General features: G+C 39.8%; 1 protein-coding gene across 2 annotated transcripts in view; it reads right to left on the bottom strand.

The window, feature by feature from the left end:
• The window catches only part of LOC140480609 (polypeptide N-acetylgalactosaminyltransferase 15-like), a 75,674-nt gene that overhangs the window by 10,209 nt on the left and 47,775 nt on the right, over positions 1-17,690 (bottom strand). For both annotated transcript variants that reach the window (XM_072575705.1, XM_072575704.1), the window contains exons 4-5: positions 13,884-14,051; positions 8,039-8,156 (exon numbers count right to left, since the gene is read on the bottom strand). In XM_072575705.1, coding sequence (XP_072431806.1) covers positions 8,039-8,156; positions 13,884-14,051 — 286 coding nt within the window. The remainder of the gene's footprint in view (positions 1-8,038; positions 8,157-13,883; positions 14,052-17,690) is intronic.

Genomic DNA, 17,690 nt, shown 5'->3' with positions numbered 1-17,690 from the left:
CTAGGGAGGGAGAGCAACAAACATCTAGTAGATTGATTCCTGGGATGGCAGGTCTGATATATGAAGAGTGATTGGATCAGCTAGGACTACATTCACTGGAGTTTAGAAGAATAAGGGGAGATTGCATAGAAACCTATATAATTCTAACAGGACTAGACAGGGTAAACACAGAAAGGATATTCCCAATGGTGGGGAAGTCCAGAACCAGAGTCCTAGTTTAAGGATATAGGATAGATCATTTAGAACTGATACAAGGAGAAATGTCTTCATGCTGAAGGTAGTGGGCCCGTGGATTTCGCTGCCACGGAAAATGGTTGAGACCATAACATTGAATATTTTCAAGGAGGAGTTAGTGTAGTTCCTATGGGTTAAAGGGATGAAAAGGTTTGAGGAGAAAGCAGGAACCAGGTGGTGAGTTAAATTATCAGCCATGATCATATTGAAAAGTGTAGCAGTCTCAAGGAGCCAAATGGTCTGTTCCTGCTTTTCAAAAAAATGTTTCTATGTTTGTTGTAGCACAAAATGGGCATTTGCAAACTGAAGGCCCATTCTATTTGTACTTTTTCTTTTGTATCAGGCTACTGATTACCTGTTTGCACTAGACCAATCAAGGCAGACCTCACTGTTTTTCACATAAAATTTGGATCCTTTCCTTTCACCAGAGCAAGCAGAACATAACCTCTGCTAGTAAAGGTCAGCTAGAATGCTCAGTGACCATAATCGGTGTTATTTCCCAGCGGAGCTAATTTTAATTCTAGAACATATAGTAACAGCTCAGCTGAAATAGTTAAGGTAGCACTGAACAGGTTCTCCTTGACCTTAATGGACCAGTACCACATCACATGATACAGAAACAGCAACACCTTACATTTTTACAGCATCTTTAATGTATTCCTAGAAGCATTATAAAGTGTACTATGACAGCAATCCACATCAGTCAACCAAATGCCTGGCCAAAGAGGTAGGTTTTAAGAAGACATTTAAAAGAGGAGAGTAAGGCAAAGAGATAAAGGGAGGGAATTCCACAGGTTGGGGTCCAAAGTACTGAATGCTCAGTCACTAATGATGCAGCAATTAAAATTGGGGATGCATCAGAAGCCAGAATTAGAAAAGTGCAGGATACTGTGAAGAGTTTTGCAGCTCATTGAGAACACAGAGATAGGGAGTGACAGAATAAAAACAGACAAAAGGGATTAATCAACATTAGGACAGAATGGTGGCTTAGTAGTTAGCACTGCTGCCTCACAGCGCCAGGGACCCAGGTTCAATCCCAGCCTTGGGTGACTGTCTGTGTGGAGTTTGCACTTTCTTTGTGTGGGTTTCCTCCCAGAGTCCAAAGTTGTGCAGGCCAGGTCAATTGGCCAGGCTAAATTGCCTATAGTCTTAGATGCATTAGTGAGAGGAAAATGAGTCAGGGTGGATTGCTCTTTGGAGGGTCCATGTGGACTTGTTGGGCCACACTGTAGGGAATCTAATGTTACAAATAGGTGATCTTAGGGACCACATGCATATGAAGTTGGAAGCCCATCTTGGGATCAGTTGTGGCTCCAAGGTTGTGAACAAGCTGTTTTAATCTTAGATCGTTGCTGTAGAGATAGATAGAGCTGACACAGCTAAGGAACAGAATTTGGACCATGGACCAAAAGCAATGGCTTCAATCTTCCCTGCATCCCAGTAGCCCACCACGACCTTCCCAAAGGGAACTAGGGATAGGAAATAAATGCTGGCCCATCCGGTGACACTCGTGTCTCACACAGTGAATAATTAAAAAAGTTAGAGGGAATTTCTGCTTACCCAGTATGAGGGTCAGACAGTAATCTGGTAATTTAGCAGCAGTGGACAATTAGAGATAGGTAGTGATGGGGTAGAGCTGGATATTATCAATATACATGTGAAAACTAATACTTTGTTCACTTAGGTAACAGTTAGGTGGGGTTTTGTTCAGAACAAGTATTCTATTGGCTCTTTTGCAGAGTCTACTGAGTTGGGTGAGGCTGAGTGGGACTGCCTGTTCTCAGCTGCTATAAGTTCTGTCTCATTGGGCAATACAGAAACAAGATGAGTTATTCATAGGTCACTCTCTGGTATCATGTCAATAATGAGATTGCGGATAGACAAAAATGAGTTGTTATAATGAATTTAAAACAGGCAAAAGGGATTAATCATATTCCCATGTTTCACCTCTTGAAAATGCAGAAAGTAGATAAAGAGTTCATCATGAATAAAGTCATTATTATACATAATTGAAGTGCTGAAAGAATCTGCTGAGTGGAAAAAAGAAACCAAAGGGCTGATAATTGAATTTACAGCTCCACAGGCCTTTATCGCTGTTTAAAATTCATGCCAGTTTCCGTTCACCTTACTTTATTTCACCATATCAACATGTTTTTCCCTTCCTTTATCCCTTAGGTTTTTAACAATTTTCCCTTTAATGTAACTTGGTGCTCAACCATTCTATGTGGTACGTGAGTTCCAGACTTTTAACATCCTGAGCTAGAAGGTAACTTCTCAATAGTTTAATGAATTCATTACAGATTATTTTAGATATATTTTACAGGCATTTAGTTTTGGACTCCACAAGTGGGAACATCTCTATTCTAACATATCGAACTTCTCAGAAATATAAGAGTATGTATTGGGTCATCTCTCAGTCATCTCTTTTCCGGAGAAAAGAGCCACATGTTTATGCCTTCTGGCTCTTGCTGGCAACGCATTACTGTGATGGTCTTAAAAGGGTATCTTTCTGATAAGGGCGGATTATGTACAGGAAATATCACATGATACTTGCAACTAAATTTGCCTGCACAATACCACTGGGCCCAAAGTAGCTATTTTCTACATATATATTAATATGTCCATCTATACTGCCTGGAACCATTTTCTGCTTTATTTTAAATATGAGCATACTTGATGTCTTCTAATAAGTTTCACTACAAAATTTTCCAAATCAACTTCCATTGCATACAAGAATAGTATGTGCCTGCAATTTTTTTCTCTATGTCTTTACACTTGAGGACTTGGAAAATTCACGCTGTCAGTTTCAAACGAAAAAAAGCCCTATGTGTTTCATATCTGCAGAAATATGACAAATCCCTCTGAAATTCCTAAAATGTATAATTGAAAAGAAAACAAAGCCCTATCTTGCATTTAAATGTGAATTGAGAAACATGAAAATGCAATGACCAGGATGAGAAAGCATATCACAAAGTGAACAAAAAGCATTTGCTTATACGAGATGAAAAGCTGACATGATTGAATAGATTCATTGTGAGAATGGGAGGTTTTCCTTATGTAATAACTAGAATCAATCATTAATATTTAGTTCAGCCACTACAAGAGAACTTTCAAGGAAGCAACTTCTTTCTTGAGTATATATGACACCACTTTACATCATAATAGTGAGTGCAATGCTTTCCAGTTATTATTGGTAGCAACACTGACCAGATCACATAATGTGGTTATAACTGGGAGGCATTGAAGCTTACAGGCAGATTTATCTGTCTGAGGACCTAAAAATCCATAGATTTGTTTCCTGAGGAACGGAATCATCTGAAATAATGTAGAATGAACCACTTACCAGAAATTGTGTGGGATCATGACACTCACAGCTGACATAAGCAGGCAAGGTACAACTTAAGCAACTGCATTATAATTAAATCTGCCTCAGTTCAACCAACCCCTGCTCAGAACTGAATCATGAAAGAAACCAGAAATTGTTTTGAATGTCATGCCAAACCATTTGTCTCGCTGATTCTAATGAACTTAGGTAAAGTATCAATAAAATCCACTAAAGGAGAATTCTCTTTTTACAACATATGCCAAATATTTAGTTCTATTTTAGCTTCATCAAAAAACTGAACCATGACCCCATCACAGCCTGGATTGTTTCACTCTCAATTCACAATGTACATAGGTTAGTTAATAAACCAGTCCAATTTGCGAGGGTTATTTTTCTACTATCACCACATTTTCTCCACTTTTCTCTTCTGGCTCCATGTCATAAACCTCTAAATCTGACAAAATAATCTTTCCCTAACGATCCAATGGAAACCCTTCAGAATGTTAAAATTCTCTACTAAAACCTCTGAGGCACTCACTTATTTTTGAGCACTTTTATAATTAGAGTAACATTGCTGAATAGAATCACAGAATCGTTATAGTGCAGAAGCAGGCCATTCAGCCCATTGTGTCCATACCTGTTATTTTCCCTAATGCCTATCTCCTACCCTTCCCCCACATCCCACACACCACTTCTATCCAAATAACCACCCAATGCCTTCTTGAATGGTTCATTTGAACCTGCATCCATCACATTTCCATGCAGTACATTTCATACCTTAACTACTTGCTATGTGAAAAGGTTTTGTTTTCTCACATGCTTGCTTTATTTGCACATTATTTTAATCCATGCCCTCTCATTCTTTTTGTTTTATGAGCAGGAACAGCTTCTCCCTGTATACTGTATTCAGCCTTCTCATGATTTTGAAAGCCTATACCAAATCTCCTCTCAGCCTTTTCCTCTCAGAACAGAGCAGTCCCACCTTCTTCAATTTATCCTTATAACTGAAATGCCTCATCCCGGGACCATTCCTGTAAATTATATCTGCACTCTGTCCAATGCATTCATACCTTTCCTATGATCTGACGCCTATAACGGTACACAATACTCCAGCTGAGGTCTAACAAATATCTTGCACAAGTTCAACGTCACCTCCATGCTTTTGTCCTCTATGCCCCGATAAAAAAAAAGGAATACTGGTTTTATTAATTGCTTTTTCCATCTGCCCTGCCATTTTCAAAGATCTATGCACACATATACTAGATCTCTCTACTCCTGCACTCCCTTTAAGATTGTATCTCCTATTTATATTGTCTTTTAATGTTCTTTGGACCAAAATGCATTACCTCACACTTCTCTGCACAGAACCTCATCTGCCACTTATCCATTCACTCCAGCAACTTGTCAATGTCGTTTTGACAAGGGAACTGATTTTGATTTTATGCAATACTGTAAGCTTATGGTAGCAAATTCGCTTTTAGTTTCATTACTAAGTTTAGGACATTTCTCCTGACATGTATTTCTATTTAAATCAATTGGAATATCAGAAGAGATGCAAAACCCACTGTTTTCTTTTGCTATAACCCATTTCTCACTGCAATACAAAATCAAAATAAGTACTTCCAAATGTTCTCATTATGTTTCTTAAACCATTAACACAGAATGACAAGAGGAAATAATTTAATGACAGTAAAATGTATTAGGACTCCATTGGGATTAATTGAAGTAGAAAATTCCCAATGCAATCACTGAGGTCACAACATCTTTTAAATTAAAATTAACCAGCAAAAGGCGATGTGATTGAATCCACATCAGTGGATCTGCTCCTGGAAATCAGTCCTATCTCCATTGAGGAAATTCAGATCTGTCATTTATTACTTCTAGGTGTTCAATTTGTTTTGGAGATTTCCAACTGTGATTGAACAGATCCTTGTAGTACGCCACTAGTAACTGAACTCCAGGATGAACATTTCCCATTAGCCACCATCCTATGTCTTCTTTCAGCCAATTTCTGATCTAAATCACTATATCACCCTCAATCCCATGCCTCTGTATTTTGTGCAATAGCCTACCATGGGGAACCTTATCAAATGCCTTATTGAAATCCATATACACCACATCAATTGCTTTACCCTCATCCACCTGTTTGCTCACTTTCTCAAAGAACTTAATAAGGTTTGTGAGGCACAACCTACCCTTCAGAAAACCATGTTGACCATCCCTCATCAACTTATTCCTTTCTAGATGATTATAAATCCTATCTCTTATAACCCTTTCTAACACTTTACTCACAAACAAAGTAAGGATCACTGGTCTATAACTACCAGGGTTATCTCTACTCCTCTTCTTGAACAAGAGAACAACATTTGCTCATCTCCAGTCTTCTAGTACTATTCTTGTAGACAACGACGACATAAAGATCAAAACCAAAGGATCTGCAATCTCCTCTCTGGCTTCCCAGAGAATCCTAGGATAAATTCCATCCTGCCCAGGAGACTTATGTATTTTCACACTTTCATGAATTGCTAACACCTCCTCCTTGTGAACCTCAATCCCGTCTAGTCTAGTAGCCTGTACCTCAGTAGTCTCCTTGCTAACATTATCTTTTTTGACTGAGAAAACTGATGAAAAACGTTCATTTAGCACTTCCCATATCTCCTCTGATTCCACGCACAACCTCCCACGACTATCCTTGATGGGCCCTAATCTTACTCTAGTCATTCTTTCATTCCTGATATACCTATAGAAAGCCTTAGGGTTGTCCTTGTTCCTATCTGTTAACATCTTCTCATGTCCCCTCCTGGCTCTTCTTAGTTCTTTCTTTAAGTCTTTCCTGGTTAACTTGTAATTCTCAGGCGCCCTAACTGAGCGTTTACTTCTCATCCTAACATAAGCCTTCTTCACCTCTTGACAAGAGCTTCAATGTCTCTCATAAACCACAGCTCCCCCAATTGACAACTTCCTTCCTGCCTGACAGGTACATACATATCAAGGACGCGTAGTAGCTGTTCCTTGAATAAGCTCCACATTTCACTTGTACCCATTCCTTGCAATTTTCTTCCCCATCCTATGCATCCTAAATCTTGCTTAATCGCATAATAACTGCCTTTCCCCGAAGATATAACTCTTGCCCTGAAAGGTATATACCTATTCCTTTCTATCGCTGAAATAAACATAACCAAATTGTCGTCACTATCACCAAAGTGCTCATCTCCCTCCAAGTCTAACACCTAGCCGGGTTCATTACCTAATACCAAATCCATTGTTGTCTTGCCTCTTATTGGCCTGTCTATATACTGTTTCAGGAAACCCTCCTACACACACTGGACAACATTTGGAAAGTTAAAGCCCCCGTAACAACTACTCTGTCACTCTCACTCCAATCAGGAATCATCTTTGCTATCCTTTCCTCTAAATCTCTGAAAATATTCGGAGGTCTATAGAAAACTCCCAACCTCTCCTTTCCTGTTTCTAACCCCAGCCCACAACACCTCAGTAGGCGAGTCCTCAATTGTCCTTTCTGCCACCGTAATACTGTCCTTGATTAACAATGCCACACCTTTCCACACCCTTTTTACTATCTTCTCTGTTCTTACTGAACTGAGCAGTTTAAGGAATGAATAATGTGAAGGGAAGAGAAAGAATAAAATGAATGGAAATGGCAGGGAGAAAAGAAAAGGATTCAATTGGAAACTATGCTTTGGTAAAGAATGGAGAGAAGCTTGGAGGAAAGAGAGCCTACAGTAGCTGAGAGAATTCAATATTTCTCTTCCTGGACCTATTCTTCCATCCAGAACCAGGACCCAGCAGGTTGTCCTGCTCAGGTTAATATGACATAGTCAAAGTCTAAAGAGCTGATATTTATGGAGGATTATGCAACTTGATGTGTGTCCTTGCCATCTGCAATTTAAAATTTTGATGAAAGAAAACTGGGTAATTCCTAAACCCCATTTTAACTTCTGCTCTTTCATGGCCTGGTCTCTCCTTGTCAGGGTGTTAAAATGGCTGTCCTTGCCTTTGTATGGTGACCTTGTGAGACTGCATGTGGATAAGGAAGGGGCTGGTGAATGCAATGGTAGCATCCAAGGACAATTCATTGAGGGGTAACAGATGTAGTTCTGTGGATTTAATCAGGAAATGATTGCTGAAGGTGCTCTGGTTACAAGTGAGAGCTTGATATTAAAAATGTCAGCTAACTAAGCTACATGTTGCTTGTTGATGATTGAAATCTGAGGAATATCCTTGTGTTACTTGCTGTTGTAGTCAATCCTCCATATCCCTTTGTTTCAGTGTATGTGAGTCATTACCTATCACATGAAAATACCAAAGAAAAATACAATTTCTTTTCAGAAAAAGAAAGAAGTCTTCATTTTCAGAAAATGAAGTCTTTTAGAATTCCAGTATTATATTGTCATTCATAGAACAATGTATTTAGGACTAAACACCAGTTGGCCTCAGATTTGAGGTTTTTAACCTTACCCGGAGAGACAGTTCCACATTTTCTGTTCCCCACATCAACATTCCAGGATCATAGGCACCAACATTTTGGAAATAATGCCGATTCATTGCTAGCACTCCACCGGATACAGCTGGACTCCTGAAACAAGGGCAATTACCAAGTGGATTTGAGATAAATAATGATTAGGAATAGCAGAAACCACCAAAAATGACTTTCCTGTACATTCTTCAACCTATTTTCAACCTATAGAACACTGTTGCCAATATGACTCTTCATCATCTACTTTCACCAGTAAACTAGGGACAAAACAACCAGATTCGGAGCAACTCTCCTTTTACTCTGTCTTATTAATTTGCCTCAGTCCCAGTTTAACAGTATTCTATTGCACCAGAAAATGTTTTTACATCCTGAAGCATAGAGACAAAGTAGCTTGGAACTGTGAATTCAGAAGATGCTGAACAGAGACAACCTGAACTATTTCAGCTGTCGGGATAAGCTTATTTTTGATACACTTACTAGTGCTGTCAGGATTATGATTCCTCAGTTATGCAAGAAACTTTCCATAAATTCCAAATAAGTGAATTTAGTATGTGCCACTCACAATCAGGCACACTGGGAGGAGACCAAACACAATCCGGGTGACTGCTTTATGTATTCTGTCTACAAACACGATCCCAAACATCCTGTTGCTTTTCAGTTTAATTCTTCTCCTGATCCCAGTCTGATCTTCCTTGGTCTGCTAAAGTTGTTCCAATATAGTTCACCACAAACTTGAGGAATAGCACCCTACCATTTACTTGGGCATTTTACAACATTCTGCATGCAATTTTGAGTATAATACTTCTACATTTCAAGTTTTAGCTCCTTTTGTTTTGCCTCTCTTTGCAGATTTTATACCTCTCATTTCTCACTTTTATCCTTGTTGTAAAACAGATCTTCCCTTTTGTTTGTCCTCCTATCACGTTTGGTTTCACTTATTCAAGGCATATTACCTTTCCAATCTCTCACAGTTCTGATGAAATGTCACCGACCTGAAAATGTACCTGTGGTCCTATCTCTTCAGATAATGACAGACTTGCTGAGTATTTTAAGCATTTTCTGATTTCTGACAGATAACCTAACTTTATTTTGTGTCGAAAAGTGTGGCCTGGAAAAGCGCAGCAGGTCAGGCAGCATCCGAAGTGCACAAGAATTGATGTTTCGGGCATAAGCCCTTCATCAGGAATATTGGGGGGGAGAAGGGGGTTGAAAAATAAATAGGAGGGTAGGGGTGGGGATGGGGAGAAGATAACTGAGAAGATGATAGGTAGATGCAAGTGGGGGCGATAGTGAAGGTGGAAGGAAGATGGACAGGTAGGACAGTTCCAAAGGGTGGTGCCAAGTTGGAGGGTCGGATCTGGGATGAGGTAGGAGGAGGGGAGATAAGGAAACTGGTGAAATTGACATTGATGCTGTGTAGTTGGAAAGTCCCAAGGTACAAGATGAGGCGTTCTTCCTCTAGGCGTTTGGTGGATAGAATTTGGTGGTGGAGGAGGAACAGGACTTGGGGGAGGAGGGGGGGGGAGTTGAAGTGGTTGGCCACAGGGCAGTAGAGTTTACTGCATGTATACCAAGATGTTCCATGAAACATTCCCTGAGTTGGCGTCCAGTATCCCCATTGTAGAGAAGGCCACATCAAGAGCAATGGACACAGTAGGTGAGATGTTTGGATGTGCAGGAACATCTCTGCCGGATGTGGAAGAATCCCTTGGGGCCTTGGACTGAGGTGAGGGGGAAAGTGTGGGAGCTTGGGAGTTTTAATCTCACACTTCTTGCGGCTGCAAGGGAGGGTGTCGAGAGTGGAGCGTGGGGGCGTAAACCTAATGAGGGTGTCATGGAGGGAATCTTTGCTGTGGATGGGGTGAGGAGGGAAATATATCTCTGGTGGTGGGGTCTGATTATAGGTGGCAGAAATGGCAGAGGATAATGTGCTGTATCCAGAGATTAGTGGGGTGGAAGGTGAGGACCCCGGATTGGGGTGTTTTGCCAGGGGGAAGGGGTGGTGTGGTTTAACCTTGTTACGATTGGGAAGGATGGGGTTCAAGGGAAGAAAGTGGAGAGGAAGTGGAGGAGATGCGTTGGAAGGTATTGTTGACCATGTGGGAGGGGTAATTGCTGACCTTAAAATACAAGGCCATCTAAGATGTCCTGGAGTGGAGTTTATCCTCCTGGGAACATATACAGTGGAGGAAGTGGGAGTAAGGAATAGTGCTTTTTTAGGAGGGGGGTGGGTGGGAGGCGGTGTAGTCCAGATAGATGTGGGAGTCGGTGAGTTTGAAATAGATGTCCATGTTGAGTCGGTCGCCAGAAATGGAGATGGAGATGGAGAGGTCCAGGAAGGAGAGGGAGGTGTCTGAGATAGTCCAGATGAACTTCAGCTCAGGGTGAAAGGTGTTCATGAAGTTAATGAACTGTTCAACCTCCTCGTCAGAGCATGAAGTAGTGCCGATATAGTAATCAAGGTAGCGGAGGAAAAGATGGGGAATGGTACCAGCGTAACTGTGGAAGATGGACTGTGCCACATATCCGACAAACAAGCAGGCATACCAGGGCTCATGCAGGTGCCTATGGCTACCCCTTTGATCTGAAGGAAGTGGGAGGATTGAAAGGAGAAGTTGTTGAAGCTGAGGACGAGTTTTCGAAGAAGTTGTTGAGGGTGTAAACTCCTTTACATTTAGAACAACTGATACTGGTTTAAATAAAATCATAGTTTTAACATTATTGCCATCAAACAGGCATAGAGGAAAGTCAACAAAAAGATTTGGAAAAGTAATGAGGAAGTCCGTGCAAGGTGTCGAAGGTCTCCTTTATTCTGTACTAAGCTGTGCATAGCCGAGAGCATGGAAATCATGGAGAGATGTGGATACTGACAGCCACTCCATTTGCCCTTGCTTCTGAATTCCATGACACCCTCTCCCTGAACCCCATGTTGCAAGACACCACTCCAACTTGACATTGCTACTCTACCCTTGGAATCTTGGGAGAAGTGGGGCAAGTGACAGGTCCATTATTCTCAAAAATCTCTGTTGGATTCTAGGGGATGTGTGGTTTTGATGGAATGACACTTTACCTTCAATGTTTGCATCCTTCAGAAATGTAAATGATATATTTGTTATGTTTGAGTCCACAGCTGTATATAAAAGTTTAGATTTTTCTTTATTCACTTGTTGAAATTGGGCATCGCTGGCTTGCCAACATTTATTGCCGCACCCTTGAAGCCCTTGAGAAGAGGGTAATGAGCTGCGTCTTGAACTGCCGCAGTTCATGTGCTGTAGGTTAACCCTAGAGAGGGAATTCCAGCATTTTGACCCAGCAACAGTGAAAGAGTGGCGATATATTTCCTAGTCTGGAAGGTGTGTTCGCATGTATCTGCTCCCCTTGTTCTTCTATGGAAGCGGTTTGGAATGTGCTATCTCAGAATCTTTGGTGAATTTCTGCAGTGCAACTTGTAGATAATACAATGCTGCTCCTAAATATAGGTGGTGGAGGAAATGGATGTTTGTGGATGTGGTACCAATCAAGTTGGCTGCTTCGTCCAGTTTGGTGTCAAACCCCTTGTGCATTGTTGGAACCGCAAGGCAAGTGAGACGTATATCATCACACTCCTGACCTATGCCTCATGGATGGTGGACAGGCTTTGAGGAGTAAGGAGGGGAGCTACCTACTTTCTAGCCTCAGACCTATTCTTGTGGCCACTATGTTTATTCGGTAAATGCAGTTGAGCTTCTGGTCAATGGCAACCTCCAGGATTTTGATAGTGGGGAGGTTTCAGTGGCGATCATACTATTGAATGTTAAGCAGCAGTAGTTAGATTGTTGCTATTGGAAATGGTCACTGCCTGGAATTTTGTGTGGCATGAATGTTACTTGCTATTTATCAGCCCAAGCCTGGATATTGTCAGCACCTTGTTGCATTTGATCATGGACTGTTTCAATACCTGAGAAGTTGCCAGAGGTGCTGAATATTGTACAATCATCAGTGAATACTCCATTTCTGACCTTATGATGGAGGGAAGGTCAGTGATGAAGCAGCTGAGGCTGGTTTGGCCTAGGACACTACCCTGAGGAACTCCTGCAGAGATGTTTTGGAGCTGAGATGACTGATCTTCCACCTTTTTATGGGCTAGGTATGATTTCAATCAGTGGATTTTATCCTAATTCCCATTGATTTCAGTATTGCTAGGGCTCCTTGATGCCACACTCAGTGGAATGCAGCCTTGATTTCAAGGGTTGTCACTCCCACCTCACCTCTGGAATTCAGCTCTTTTATCCACATTTGAAATATTGTTAATACCAGTGATAACATTGTTATGCTGACAGCTTCCATTACTTTACTGATGATCAAGAATAAACTAATAGTGCAGTAATTGGCCAGTTTGGATGTGGCTTTTCACATACAAGAGACTTTTCCACATTGTTCAGCAGATATTAGTATTGTAACTACACCAGAAGAGCTTGGCTGAGGAAATGTAATGAGCTCCTCCAATGCTCAAATTCACTTTTGAAATGCAACTATCATTTGAGCTCCTTTTCTATTATGTCCCAGTTAAGAAATCTATCAGGCGTTCTCCATTATTTTCTGCTGGAAACCCATCTTCACAGGACACTACCCAGATTGAGATTCCTACAGTTCCATATACCATGAGGTTGGCTTTATCAGCAACATTGTAAATAGGCCCAAGTTATTCATTCACTATCCAAATGTGATTCTGAAAAAGGCACATCAAAGCCATCCTGTAGGATGATGGTTACTTTGAACTGATCACTTCTCACTGTGTATTGTACTAACTCAGAAAAGGCATTAAGGCAATCAATCTTTGGATATAAAAGGTGTTCAGTCTGCCTCACTGTACCTTTCCAGGTTACTCCATCTCAAAAGTTTGAGCAATAAGTGAAAGTAGCTGTTCGATGCAGCTAGTATGTAAAAACATGAGTGGTGTTCACCACTAAAGGGAAGCTGTCAAAGAGACATTCTGCCCATCAGATAATTGACTAATGTGGTATTTGAATTTTAATGCCAGTGTGGTGTCAAATATGCAGGCTATACATCCAAAGACTGACAGACCTTATCAAATTCCATATCCCTCCACCGGTTTACAACAAGCAAGGAACTAACTAAACTTATCCAGCTCACTCTTATAAAACTCACAACAGCAAAGTGTCCAACATTTGATGTGATTCTGCAATTGGAAAACATTTGCTGGATAACTTGAGTGTGTGAGGAAATATGCTAACAACCAATTTAGGATTGTTAGCTGGGCTTGCAGCGTGGTGAACTTAATACACACAGTCTTACACAAAAAGAAAATGCACTGCACCTGTTCCAACTCAAAACAGGTGACAGCCATTCACTGGGTCATGTCTCAGTATAATTCCTTGACCAATCAGAGTCAAACTATTTGGTTTAAAATTTAGCAGAGCCTGGCAGTTTACTATCAATTATCATTAAATGGTACATTCCCGATAGTGTCTTCTCTAAAAATTAGAGTCCACTTGTCCCATTCAATTGGCATTCCCCTCTCATGCAAAATAAGTGTTGGTTTTCCCTTTTGTTGGTAGTTTTGCAAAATGTATTGATGAATGCAAGATTGTTGAAGCTTCAACAAATGTGTATTTTTTCCAGCAATACTTATGTTCTATATTACCTAATGGAAAATTTAAAGCACTTTATTTTTATATTTCTATATGCATTTTTATATATCTCCTTTGCTTTTTAGTTGTACTAAGTATAATTGACTATGCCTAAATACTTCCTTCCATCTAGTCTTTATCTTATGGGGTTGAAATATGATCAGACAGTTAAGCAGATACTTGTCATATCACATACTGTACAGGTATTGTGGGAGATGTCCGCCATTTCTGCTCATATTCTGGTATTGGTTCCCAATGAAAGTCCAGTTTCCAGTTGAAAACTCCTCGCTGAGGATCAACAGAGTGATAATATTGAAATGTCTTCCAATCAATTCCATCGATTACAGGTGAAACCACACGAGTTCTGTAATGGAAAATAAAGGATTATGAAGCTTATGTTCACTTCCTTTGTGATAGTATTTGATTTGACAGGAAGTGATGTTAACTGTCCCTCCATAGATTTAATTGCGTTGCATTTCATTCGAGTAAAAAAAATTACAAATGCAAATTTTTAAAGTTTTCTAGTACTTTTAATTAGTTAATTTGTGATCCAGTCAGTCAGTCCTTACTGAGAATACCTTCATCAGTAACACTTCAACCAACTCTTGAGCACCAGTTAAAAACTTCTCCATTACATTTTTAGTTTTCTAAATAGAGTATGCTCAAAAGTTAAAAGGCTGAAACGCCACCTGAGATAGCAACAACAAAACTGTTAGTCCAAAAGTGCACCAATAAACTATGTAATTGCTTGCACACCAAACAGGAGAATTTAGGATATGGAAATCAATCTGTCCTCTGTTATCCATTTAGCCTTTGCAATTCTGAGTGATTGATCAATTAAATGCCTCAAGGTATCCTTTGGATTAATATTTTTAATTGCCCTGAGTAGGAAAAGAGGGACACATGACTGTCATAATGTAACAGCTTTGGCTTTGGATGGTTTGCGTGGGATATGTACATATTCAAGAGAAATCCAGGGCTATTGGGGGTGGATATGAATGTGGATTCAAAACACAAACAAATCAGCCATGATTGTATTAAATGGCGAAGCAGACTAGAGGGCAAAATGCTGCAACTATTTCATATGTTTGTATTGAACATTTCTCTGTACTCTAAAACTCATTGTCTCAGGATGTCTCCAATAAAAGACAGCTGAAGTTTAAATTTGAAATTGATAATGAATAAAAAGATAAAGCCAGTAAGATAGAATCCAACATAGTCAACAGTTAAGCTGTTCTCATCTGTTCACTCTTTTGCCATTGATTGAGATAGCAATGTAAAAAAAACACAAATGAGAAACTTAAGGGGTTTTAAAATACTAAATTGCACTTCTAAATATTTTACATAACATTGGTTTTCATATGTGCATCATCATTACTTGTTGACGTTAGTGTAATCAGAGCTAAATATACTAGCATGCCTCATACTTAGTACATATTGCTGGTCACAGGGAGTTAAGAGACATTTCCCTTTAATGAGTACTTTTTATTGAATGTTCATTTTAATGTCCAATGTTTCATTCACCACGCTATGGCAATTTGCAGGCTCAACCTGGCCTTTTCCTCTGTGCATTAGAAAAGAGATTAAACAAGATCACTCACAGCTGGGATAAAAGAAATAATGTACTTGAGCTCAAGAAGTTCTGTAAGGATGCTGCCAGACAAAATCCTGAGATGGATCTAGGTTTTGATAACTACTGGCACTGCCCATTAAGCTTCTTATTTTCCTGATGTGACTGACTATTCCGATTAACATCGACATTCCCTGGCCTCACATCCCCCAACTCCCATCACCACATCCATGGCGTTAGGCCTTCCCTCCTCCAGTGCTTATGTCCCTGACCCACATTCTGTACTCCCCTGGATTCTTCTTTGACTCTTCCATGTCCACAACCCCTCTCCATGCTAATCACCAACTCCACAATCCCTCCTGTGGCTCATAGAGGGACTATGCAGTCTGTTATTCTCCTGCTCCCCTCCCTGGTGCTCTACAGGGGAAGAAAGAGAACAACTGATCTCACAAAATTGCATAGAGCTGAATCATGCACAAACAAGTGCCAAACAGGTACCACAATATTCTCATGTGTTGTTGACTTTATCTTGAATATTGGATGAAATTATAAAAGTTTTACACAAATGAGTATTCATTACACACAAACTTATTACAAGTATGAAGACACCACAGGCTGATATGAGGCTCCAAATGCTGCTAACTAGCTGCTGACTTCATCTCTGGATCTCAAACTGAAGTTTGCAACCCACCCTGATTAAGTCATCCAGCATGCCACTTTTCAAGCTTTCTGCGGTTCCATAAAATCCTCCCAAGGAGTTTTTATTATATTTTCCCCTTTGGTGGCCTTTTTCAAGCAACAAAATCCTTTTTGTTAATGCTTTTAGTTGAAAAAATAGTATAGACATTTTTGTGCACATTGAGAGGTTTATTTTTCTATTTGAATATGTTATTGCAATGCATTTGCTTGAAAACAAATTTCATTTCTTCAAAATAAAAGGAAAATTGTAGAACATTATCCAAAAATTTATTTTTAATTTTCAGAACATTGTAGCACCCTTGAATAAAATAGGATAATTAGAGAAAATTATAAGTTACAGATGATTGCGGCATTAAATCTTCAGAGATAAATTTATGAAATTGCACATGGTGATATAAATGGTAATTATAAGCACAAAGGTCAGCAGACTCCACCAGATTTTTTCTGGAATAATTTTCATGTTGAGACGCTTTGTTCCAGGAGTCTGAATTTAAAGAAAGAAATATTTGAATGGAATGAGATTACTTCAGAACTTAACAACACATATGCAGATTTATATTGAATTGTTGATTGTTCTCAATGCAGTCAACATCTTGAAGGTCATCACACTCACAGATACTCTGAAAGTCAACAGTATATACGACACGGTATACACACAGGTCTTTAAGTCAAAGTCTTGGTGCAAAAGCAACTCTCACTGATAAAGCAATTTTATGCTCATAATTCAATGTTAAAACATAATAGAAATTACTGCACTGAAGGAGGTAATTTCCCTAACTTTTTCCCACATCCTTGCCTGTTCAGCATATATCCACGTATTTTTAAAGGTACATGGACACACTTTCATCAAGTCAGGTTTACTGGGAAGGCAGGAATGCATAGCATGGCTTGGCTGGGAGTCTAGACAATCATTAGATTGTTGAAACACTCAAACGCCTGCTCAAATGAAAGCTGCAGTGGCTGATCTTTGCTGCCAATTTCACAATGTTTACATGCAGAAGCTTACATGTCTTGCCATTCAGATATTAGAAGGTTAGATTAGATAATTAGTTAAGATTCCCTATGAAAATAGGCCCTTCGGCCTAACAAGTCCACACCGACCCTCCGAAGAGCAACCCACCCAGACCCACTCCCCCAGCCTACATTTACCCCTGACTAATGTACCTTTCACTCTGAGCAATTTAGCTTGGCCAATTCCCCTAAACTGCACATCTTTGGATTGTGGAAGGAAACCCATGCAGACACAGGGAGAATGAGCAAACTCCACACAGACAGTTGCCCAAGGTGGGAATCGAACCCGGGCCCCTGGTGCTGTGAGGCAGCAGTGCTAATGATTGATACATTTATTGGGCTATAGTGAGCGGAGTTTTTTTTTAAATAGGGTGGATTAAAATAATGAAAAGTTATGAATATATTACTTTTCAAAGCTTATTGTTTTACATATGCAACTGCTACAAGAGGAATCATTTCTTCTATACGATGTAAAGTGGGTGAATGTGATTGGAAGCCTTGGGATGGGGGCATGAGGAAGACAAATAGATATCAATGTGAATAAATGGCAGGTAATGGCTGTGAAGCTGTCTATCTGTCATATACTAAAATATCCTGCTCTTTAAAATTTGGAAAACAAAGTCCAGCCTGTTGTCAGTTGGGAAAAAAATGTGTGAGAAATGTTGGTAGCCTGCGGAATATCATTATAGTATTAATACAGTCTGACTGTTCTCATAAATCATT

The sequence above is a fragment of the Chiloscyllium punctatum genome, chromosome 8 (assembly GCF_047496795.1).
Source record: "Chiloscyllium punctatum isolate Juve2018m chromosome 8, sChiPun1.3, whole genome shotgun sequence".
In the NCBI taxonomy this organism is placed as follows: Eukaryota; Metazoa; Chordata; class Chondrichthyes; order Orectolobiformes; family Hemiscylliidae; genus Chiloscyllium; species Chiloscyllium punctatum.
The sequence above is the reverse complement of the archived record's forward strand: the minus strand, read 5'-3'. Positions and strand labels throughout refer to the sequence as shown.